Source organism: Pituophis catenifer, unplaced genomic scaffold (genome assembly GCF_029215685.1).
Source record: "Pituophis catenifer annectens isolate HBS135680 unplaced genomic scaffold, rPitCat1.0.hap2 SCAF_1, whole genome shotgun sequence".
Lineage (NCBI taxonomy): Eukaryota > Metazoa > Chordata > Lepidosauria > Squamata > Colubridae > Pituophis > Pituophis catenifer.
This window is the reverse complement of record NW_027256881.1, coordinates 269,056,259-269,067,239: the sequence shown is the minus strand read 5'-3', so window position 1 is coordinate 269,067,239 and position 10,981 is coordinate 269,056,259. Positions and strand designations below refer to the sequence as shown.

The window sequence follows — 10,981 nt, the reverse complement described above, 5'->3', positions numbered from 1 at the left end:
AGTAAGAAGATCATATGGGAAGGCAGGGGTGTGCAGGACAAGCCTAGACCTATCTGAATCGTGGCCAGTGGTGGGTTGCCCCCGCTTCAGACCGGTTCACAAGAATCAGTAGTAAAACTGGCAAGAGGCCCTGCCCACCGCCCTGGATGTCGACGTCGGTGATCTGCGCATGCGCAGAAGCTTCTGTGTATGCACAGAAGCAAGGTGCGTGGGCAAGCAAAGCGAGTGCGCACACGCAATCCCATTGCGAACCAGTAGTAAAGGTAAGTAGAACCCACCCTGATTGTGGCTTATATTTTGAAAAACTCAACAGCGCAATCCTTCATTTGCCTATAATAAATCCCATTGAATTCACCTACATCTTATATAAGAGGACATAGGAATCACCTCATTTGTTCTAGCAAGTCTCAGCTGTCCCTTGTAAATGGCATCACTGGTCTCTTCTGCATGAAATTTCATTAATCAAATGCACACATTTTTCCCAGGAATTGTTAATAATAATAACAGATCTTACTCTAACGTTCTCTTAAGCATGGAAAATAGCATACTGGAAACTCTGAGTTGAAACTGAAAATGATTCACCGAAGCAGAAACCACTTTCTTTCCTTTGAAAAATATGCATTTCACTGCTCATCCATCCATGTTCTTTGTAATGAGGTTACTTGAGGCTATCATTCATTAAGCTTTGCTGATCATCAGCAGATTGTGCAGAATCAATTTATGTGTCTCCAAATGAGAATCCTCCTCCCCATTGTTTAAGCCAAATAAGGAATGCTACAGCTGAGGTCAGTTGAGGATTAGCATGCTTTCAATTACACAGTTATTAATTCCATTAAACACTGAAAAATGTAGCTCAGCCCCAGCAACACATTACCCATTTATATGTGGTATTCTGTAACATTATGTCATGGTTCTTTAGTCAACACAATTTAGCTAGCAGCAAAAAGAAAATAAGCAGAATAAATACAGTACTTGGATATCCAAGTTAAAACAACAGTTATGGGAAACATATTTTGAACTAAGGACTCATCCTCATATTAATTCACATAACTATGAGATGTTCTTATAACATTGTTTTGTTTCATCCCCAATTCACAGTGGAGTCATTTCTTCTGTTCCGGACACCACTTTTATCAGGGAAGTGAACTTGAATGCTTTTCTAACGTCATGGTGGATGAAGTAGGCAGGAATAGGATGCTCCCAGTTCCTATTGGTCATCAAGGTCAACTCTAGATATTTTGGCAATCTAGGCAAAATCATAATCTGGTGTTCCCTATGATTTGGCTTATTTTCTGATTTTGCTAGGAATATCAAAAAGGTGTCCTTTTATTTATTTATTTTCCTAGATTTCTCAAACAATACACTTATGGTTTTGAACCCCAGACAATTTTTTTTCAGACTTTTTCATCCTATTTTCAGTACAAAACTTTAATTTTGATTACAACAGCACCCATTGCTGTCATATGGCAATAATTTTTGCAAAATTATATTTAACCCTCGAGCAAACATGTTGGCTCGCAGTGTGCATAATTATGGTTTTTTGCTTTTTTGTATTGTGTTTTTTCACAGGTCTTTTCAATGTTGGTGCCATTCAGAGATGGTATTCAGCAGGTTCTGACCAGTTCTGGAGAACCGGTAGTGGAAATTTTGAGTAGTTCGGAGAACCAGTAAATACCACCTCTGACTGATCCTGCCCCCATCTATTCTGTACCTCCCAAGTCCCAGCTGATCAGGAGTAAATGGGGATTTTGCAGTAACCTTCTCCTGGAGTGGGGAGGGAATGGAGGTTTTACAGTATCCTTCCCCTGCCATGCCCACAAAGCTATGTCATGCCCACAAAGCCACGCCCACAGAACCGGTAGTAAAAATTTTTGAATCCCACCACTGGTGCCATTTAAACATTGGTACCCCTGGGCTGGCCTACTTAGCCTAAAGCTAAGGCTGCTGCGGGTCGACTTTCTCGCTCTTAGTGATTGAATATTATCTTGCCTTGCTTGGACTGTGAGAGAGACAGACATCTGGCATTGAAAAATCAGCAGCCTATATAATCTCTAATTAATTCTGTTCAAAGCACTTGTCAGACCTTAAGCAGGCTCTTTATACACAGAGATTTATCACTTGTGCTGTTTCAGATGGTGAATTATAGTGAATTAGTTACCCTAAGAATTAAGAGCTGTCTCCTTAAGAGATTGCATTGTGGGAGATGTAGAGATTGTATTATGGGAAATGTAGTCCATGACATGTGGACTACAGATGCCAGATGCTCTGGGAACAGAACATCATCCATTAGAAAATGTTAAAGTTTGCTCCAAGTTCACTCCCAATCAAGACATAGAAGATGGCAGTAGAAGAAAGTGAGAGGAAGCTATCAATAATAAGGAAGCTTCATCTTCAATTTCAAGTGCTGCAACAGATTGGCAGTCCCGACTATTAGCATCTATAGCTATGGAGAGACGAAATGGTGCTGATTCCTGACATCAGATGTCTAGAGGGGAATGCAAGGAGGAGGGGGCAAATGATGAAAGCAATGCCACATTAACCTGGTATAAACTCCTCCCTTTGTATATGTCATGACATCAGGAAAAGGGTGGGGCTTTCATCGTGAATTGGCAATGTTGCTTTTCTCATTTTGATGAAACCAATGAATTGTGCAGATGCCTATAATGTTTATAGAATTCACAAAGGAGTATAGATAATTTCACTTGGATATTAGAAACAAACCAAATAATGGCTAGTCACTCGTTTCATTTTCAAGGTATAAAATCTAAAATATTTGTATGAATTCTTAAGATGAAGAAATATGGACAGCAGACAGAAATGTTTGAAAATCATTTACTTTATAGGAATAGGTGTCACCCTGTCCCACCCCTATTATTAAGCAACCGAGCATGGTATTGTTAGCACCAGATTCAAGTCTGCCCCCAGTCACATTGACTTTGAGCAAATCACTTTCTTTCAAACCAATCTGCCTTACAGGGTTGTTGTTGGAAGATTTGGAGAAGTGAGTAATACACCTCCATAGAAGGGAGGGAAGGAGGGAAGGAGGAAAGGAGGAAAGGAAGGAAGGAAGAAAGTTGTCTTAGTTTAGAGTGTAAGCAACCTACATTAACCATACTGTGCTACTATCTTTAGGGCATCTAAATAAATTGTTGTGTCCTTACTTTTAAGAGTATCGTGGAAATATGCCTTTGAGCGATGCTCAGTTATATTTTTGTGTAAGTATAATTGCTGCAGTCTGTTTAAGGTATAAACGGATTCTCACCTTTTTAGCTCCTTGTGATAGAAACATATTTGTTCCTTTCTTTTTCTAAAAGAAATAATTTGCATTGCTAGAGTTATAGCTCACAAATTTCTAAAATATCTGCAATGTTTCAAATCATCCAGGCTGCCATAAATTAATGTTTTTCTAGATAGAAAAATACCCTAAGACTAGTCGCTTTTCAGGTTTCAGCACTGCTAGGACTTGTAAGGGTTAAAGCTGTAAACGAGTGGTAAGTTTCCTTCTACACCATCTGAAGTGGGGGAAATGGTCACAGTCAGTTAGTCACATCAATCAAGAAGCCCTCAAGAGCACATCTGCAGACTAAACAAACACTTCTCCTGCCTGCTTCATTTCTGTGCCACAAAGCAGTCAAAGAAAGATCCACAAGTATTGACATTTGATTCTCTGTTTTTGATGCAAATATAACCATACGAAGCAAAATTCTCCATCACCCAGGTAGGTCCCAAAACTAACATATATGCACTTTCTGTAGGAGAAAAAAAAGTTATTTTGAGAAATGATATATGCATGTTTCAGTAAGAGGAGAAGAACCTCAGAGTAGACAAAATCTATAAAAGAACTTGGGTGCATTATCTTATAAAAGTGGCCAAGAGTTCTGCAATAAACCTTAGATATAATTTTTATATACATACATACATACATACATACATACATACATACATATAAATTGAGATTGAGTCATACTTTCATATAAATGTATACTAGGCACACTTGGGCATACACAAATATCATATTGTGCATTCTTTGTAATTTTCCAAACTAGATTTACACATTGTATAATATACTCCATGTATTTTTTTCCTGTGTTTTAATACTGCATTGATGTTTTTGTGATTAAAAACATCAAATGCTTTTAAGAAATTTTAAGAAAATAAATATAAATTCATTTGGAATTCAGTGTTTTCAATGGTCATCATCTGTAGTATAGCAGGAGAGTTAATACTTACTCTAAAGCATTAACCTGCCCTTCCTCTCTATCCATCCACTAGGCTTCAGGGCAAGGAGGAAATCACTACAGTACCTGGGTCACAATTTTAAGGTATCATCTTTTCTTCATTATTTATGCTGCTTTATATTTTTCATGTGCACATTTCTGCATTTTTTCAATGTAGTAGACCTTGCAATTAATCGGTTAATCCTTTTTGCTAAAACCAGCAAAAGCTTTTACAGTACCTTGAATTTCAAATAAAAGCACTATCACCATGTATATCTCTGCTGTCTTGAACACCTGGAATGTATGGAATCTATGCATATTAAATATAATTGTGCATTACACTAGTGACATTAAAAGAGTCTCGGTGGTGCAGTGGTTAGAGTGCAGTACTGCAGGCTACTTCTGCTGATCACAGGCTGCCAGCAGTTTGGCAGTTTGAATCTCACCAGGCTCAAGGTTGACTCAGCCTTGCATCTTCCGAGGTCGGTAAAACAAGGACCCAGATTGTTGGGTTCAATATGCTGACTCTGTAAACCACTTAGAGAGGGCTGTAAAGAATTATGAAGCGGTATATAAGTCTAAGTGCTATTGCTATTGCTAAAATGAGAACTAACTTTGGGAATGGAGGTTTAGAAATGTTAAAGACAAAGATAATCATTCAAAGAAGACAAAGAAAAAATCAGTTCTATGATTGTTTTCAAATGTTTTTTTCTCCACTGACTTTTTTCTGAAAATATTTCACATATGCACACATACAAACATAGGCTCATGCATACAAAATTCTTCAGGGATTATTATGCTAAATACGGGTAGTCCTCAACTTACAAGCACAATTGAGCTCAAAATTTCTATTGCTAAGTGAGATAGTTGTTAAGTGAGTTTTGCCCCATTTTACGACCTTTCTTGCCATAGTCATAAAGTGAATCACTCCAGTTGTCAAATTAGTAACATGGTTGTTAAATGAATCTGGCTTGCCCATTCACTTTACTTGTCAGAAGATCACAAGAGGTGATCACATGATCCAGGACACTGCAACCATCATAAATATGAGCCAGTTGTCAAGCGTCCAAATCTTGATCACACAACCATGGGGATGCTGCGAGAGTCATAAGACTGAAAAACAGTCATAAATCACTTTTTTCAGTGCCGTTGTAATTTTGAACAGTCACTAAACAAATGGTTGTAATTCGAGGACTACCTGTTTAGAACGGCTGCTGTCAAAAATTAGATTTATGACCATCTATGTATGTGAGCACACAATGATGCCAAGCCATCACAACTATTATGAGTTCCTGGGGGCCAATTGGTTGTACCCTCAATAACTGCTTCTCTGTCATGCAATCTACCATTTAGAGTAAGACTATGAGATACTTCTAACAGGTAAACTGGCCTATTAGAATTGCTAAATAAATGCAATTAAAAATGGAAGGCTGGAAGTAAGGAATTTGCAATGCATTTTTAGCACTATACTAAGGACTTGTCAAGCTATAAAGCATAACTGATGTTAGGTGTGTAGGTGGATGGGTGTATACACACATACACACATATATATTTAAAATTTAAAACCCAGTAAACCAATTCTGGTAAAGTAATTAAACATTCTCAAAGAAGGTTTAAGTAGTGAATTATTTGCACTGTGCATATCAGTCTTTGCAAACCTGCCACCCTATTTATCTGGAAATTGGAGAAGGCTAGTGTCATATAGTGTTATGTAATCTGTCTTTATATAAAAGCATTATAAATTAATAGAAGACCTAATGAAAGAAATTTGAAGGAGAAAAGGGCAGGAATAAGGGTTCAGACCCACTCTTCTAAAATGAGAGCAGTATCCATGTGAAAAGATCTTAATTAACTGTCCTTGCTCATTTTCAGTCCCAAGTCTCACAATGGTTCCTTCTCCATGGAATAAAAAACATTTGTTAGCCAAAATCTGTAGGGTTATGGTCAGTTATTTCCCAATGTAAGAGGTTGCCAGCATTACCTCACTCGAATTCAATATCCATCAACTATCCCATTGGTCTTCTTGTAGGGTGAGGGCCATTGTCTCATGAAGAAATGACTCTGTTAAATTCACACAAATAATAATGGGATAGTAAAAGTAGGTTGCTAGATTATTTAGCCCATTCATGTATGGTCATATTCCTTAAGTAGAGCAGAAGGAATATTGTCCTTCAGCTTTTGTTGAACTCACTTCCAAGTTTTGTGCACCATTACTTATCCTGACCTGCTGGAAATGGGATTTAGCAGCAGTTGGAATGCCACAGATTAAGAATATAATTCCATTTTTGGAGTCATTCATACTTATTATAGTTTAGAATCAACCTAAATCTGGTCAATTTGTTACCCAGCCATCTGGGAGGAGAGGAGGGGAGGGGAGGAGAACATAATATCCCGGGCCTAAGCCTACATGGCTTAGGTCCAGGATATTTGGCGGATCATCTGCAGCCAGCAACAGCTTCCCATCACCTGGTGCGTTCCCACAGGGAGAGCCTACTCAGGGTGCCGTTGGCCAGACAGTGTCGGCTGTCTACCCCCAGGGAGAGGGCTTTCTCTGTGGGCGCACCCTTTGGAATCAATTCCCTCTGGAGCTCCGGGTGGCCCCCTACCTTCGCTCTTTCCGCCAGGGCTGAAAACGTGGCTATTTCACCTGGCCACCCTGGACTGATGGGGGTTTTAATAGAATTTTAACTGGGTTTTATTGAATTTTTGTTAAATTTAACCTGGATTTTTGTTTTAATGGTTTGTTTGTTTTGTTTTAATTGTTGTGAGCCGCCCCGAGTCCATTGGAGATAGAGCGGCATACAAGTTCCATTAATAATAATAATAATAATAATATTACTCCAACAATACCTTAACAGTTCCTAGGTCCTTGGTTAGGACTCGAGCTGCTGAGCTATTAACCAGCCTCAAAGGCTGTAAATCTCACTAAAGACTAAATAATAATAATAATAATAATAATAATAATAATAATAATAATAATAATAATAATAATAATGTATGTATGTATATGAAACTGAATGAAACTGTTTCATATATTACTTTTCCAATATATAATGAAACTACAACTAACCAATATGAAAACAAAATATATTTTCTTAATGTAATCCTCACCACAAAAAAAAAAGTTTTGATTGTGGGAAAAGGAAAACATGAACTTTATAGCTTAGTCTATACATGCAAACATTACTATTTAGTGGGCATTAGATTGGACTCAGTAGATTGGCCTTATCTTTGAAATGAAAGGCAGTTGTGGAAGATTATGGCAGTTCTTTCACCCATATCCTTTTGGTTTCAGTATAAATTATGCATAGAAAGTACCAGAAGGATAAGATCTACATAAGCCAAGGCTTTAGCTTGAGGACAGCTTGTGTAGTCCAAGTTCCTCTTTCCTCAACATCTGGCTGTAGAACTGATCCAATTTGAAGGATCCATCCTGCTGTTCATTTATTTTTTCCAATCTTCCCTCTCTTTTTATTTAGCTGAGCAAAAAGTGGTATGCACAGTTCTATTATTGTTCTGCTCCTGTAAAACCTCACTAAACATTTATTCCTCTGCAGCAGGACTAAGAGATCTCGCCCAATCTCTATTGCGTCTTATTTTGTTTATTCATTTTACTACTCTTTTTCTTGCCAGGTTCTTAGCATTTTTCTTAAGGAATTAAGAAAAAAAATCATGTGGTATTACTTCAGTTGAAGACAATGATGTTGGGGCCACAAGATTGTTGTTGTTGTTGCTGCTGCTGCTATTATTATCATTATTAAGAATGAACCCCACCTTTCTGTTTAATTAGGAGTTAAAAACTTGATGAAAGAGATGCATTTTTGCCATTGCCCTAAATATGGAGAGAATGGGAAGCAAAAACATCTCTATGTGGAGAGCTTCCCATAGTCTGGGACAACACGAGACACACCCCTAAATCACGTACCAGATTTCTTTTTTTTTTTCCAGAATCTCTGACTTTTATTTACAAAACAATCCATTGCTGAGCGCCAACCACAAAGATGCAAAAGAAACAACAACCAAAAAAAAAAAACAGAGGGAAGATTTTAGGGTAGGCATATCAGATTTCTGAGCATCTGTCAAAGGGTCTTTCATGCTCATCTAAGTAAAGAGGAGGAGAGGGAGACCCTTACTAAGTTAAGCTTAAGCTATTCAGGACTTTGAAGGTTAATAGCAATACCTTAACAGTAACAGAGTTGGAAGGGACCTTGGAGGTCATCTAGTCCAACCCCCTGCTTATGCAGGAGACCTGTACTAGGGATTCGAACCACTGAACTGCTGACCTTTCTGATCAACAAGCTCAGTATCTTAAATTGTGCCTAGTAGATATTAATAGTCAGTTCAGATATTTAAATGTAGGCTTCATACTATTCTTGTCCCTTAGATCAGTTAGCAGCCTAGATGCCACATTTTGTACTAGTTGCAATTTCTAGAAACTTTTCAAGGGCAGCTCCATGTAGAATGTATTGCATTTGTTCAGGCAATGTCACACCCAATTGAGTGGTAACAAAACTGATAATCCCATGGTTTGTGTTCTTGTTCTCTGTTTCTCAGAAATAGACGACAGCATGACTTCTTTGCCAGACAAGATGTCTCTTCAGATGATACCAACCATTAACAATTCTTCTCTGATTCAACCAGGATTTTCTTTGATGAACTTTGATGGGCAAGTTTTCCTATTTGGACAGAAGGGCTGGCCAAAGAGGTCCTGTCCTACTGGGGTTTTCCTTCTTGATTTCAAAAAGGATGAACTTAAACTGAAGCCGGCATGCTTTTCCAAGGATTCCTGCTACCTTCCTCCCCTACGATATCCTGCTATCTGCACTATCAAAGAGTCAGAGAAATGCCAATATCTCATCCATGGAGGGAAAACACCAAACAATGAACTTTCTGATAAACTGTATGTTATATGTCTGGCTAGCAAGAATAACAAAAAAGTTACATTTACATGTACTGAAAAAGAATTAGTTGGAGAGATCCCTGAAGGCAGATACGGCCATACTATTAATGTGGTTCACAGTCTAGGCAAAAGTATGATAGTTATAATTGGAGGAAGATCTTACATAGCTCTTGGACAGAGGACAACTGAAAAATGGAATAGTGTGGTTGATTGTATGCCACATATATTTCTGGTTGACCCTGAATTCGGATGTTGTACTTCATATGCTCTCCCAGAACTTCAGAATGGCTTTTCTTTTCATCTCTCTCTTGTCCAAAATGATATTATCTATATCATAGGAGGACATTACCTGGAAAATAATATCAGACCTCCCAATTTCTATAAAATAAAAATTGATCTTCCCTTAGGCAGTCCAGCTGTGAGCTGTGTAATTTTGCCTGGAGGAATCTCAGTCTCCAGTGCCATCATGACACAGACCAGAGAAAAGGAATTTGTTGTTGTAGGAGGTTACCATTCTGACAACCAGAAAAGGATGATCTGTAATACTATCAACCTAGATGATAACAAAATAGAGATAGTGGAAACAGAGACACCAGAATGGACTCCAGATATCAAGCACTGCAAGATATGGTTTGGGAGTGATATGGGAAATGGATCCATTTTATTTGGTATACCAGGAGACAATAGGCAACTGACTTCAGATGCAAACTATTTCTACATATTAAAATGTCAAGTAGAAAATGATCAGAGCTTAGAACAGATGGCACAAGTATGTAGTCAGAGCTCTACAGAAGATGCTGGAGAGTCCACTCCTTTTGAAGATTCAGAGGAGTTCACTTTCAGCTTTGACATAGATACGGACACCTGTAATGAAGATGATAATGAAAATGAGGCTGAATCGGGCTACTGGATCACCTGCTGTGCAGATTGTAATGTTGACATCAACACCTGGGTGCCCTTGTACTCCACAGAACTCAACAAACCAGCCATGATATTTTGTTCAAATGGTGAGGGCCACTGGGTCCATGCTCAGTGTATGGACTTGTCTGAAAATATGCTTATTTATTTGTCACAAGTAGATATCAAGTATTTCTGCACTGAACATATCAGTTTGGCAAGGGGATTGAAAACTCCCAAGGAAATTCCTCCTATAGAAAAGAAACCCATGAAAGCATTACGGAGAAAAAAGCCTATGAAAATGTTGAGTCCTGCAAAAAAGTCCTTTATTCGTAAACTGTTTGAATAGAAATCACAGTCATGAATAATATTTTAGTGTGCAAATCTTAGGTACCAAATCAAAAACCACTGCTAACTTCAGCAGATGTTAAATTTCCAAATAGTAATGGGCCTTCATTTTAAAACATTTTAAAATATTTTTGTTTCACCTTAAGTTATAAATATAATTATACAACACAGAAGAATCACTGCTAAAACATTATAGGCATTATCAGACCTTCATATTAACTAGATCATTATAGCTTTGTTTAAATTCAGCATTTGGCAATATTGTTATTATAAGGTAGGGCGGGGGTAGATAAATTCAATAATGCTACCTCTTTTGAGTCTCTTGACTGCCTACATAGCAAAGTATTTAAGCCAATGTCAATAAAACTTAGTATAATTAATGGAAATATTTTTGCAAAAGAGATATGGTGCTAGAATATCAGTGATCTAATTCATATAAGGCTGTTTCATGTGTTTAGTCTTGAGGCAAACTTTCTTTGAAGATGTAAAACAATTTCAGAATTTTTATTTCAAAGCTCTTTCTCACTCACACATTCACACAAAATGGCCATTGTGTAAAACCTTTGGGGGGCCAATTTTTTTGCCATTTTTCTCCCAACCAAGTTAGACCAAAATGAAT

General features: G+C 37.7%; 1 protein-coding gene across 1 annotated transcript; it reads left to right on the top strand.

Annotated features, from left to right (window-relative positions):
- The first annotated feature begins 8,785 nt into the window (after positions 1-8,785).
- RAG2 (recombination activating 2) lies at positions 8,786-10,363 on the top strand. The gene has a single exon (XM_070931214.1). The coding sequence runs from the start codon at positions 8,786-8,788 to the stop codon at positions 10,361-10,363; it is 1,578 nt and encodes a 525-aa protein (XP_070787315.1).
- The last annotated feature ends 618 nt before the right edge of the window (positions 10,364-10,981 follow it).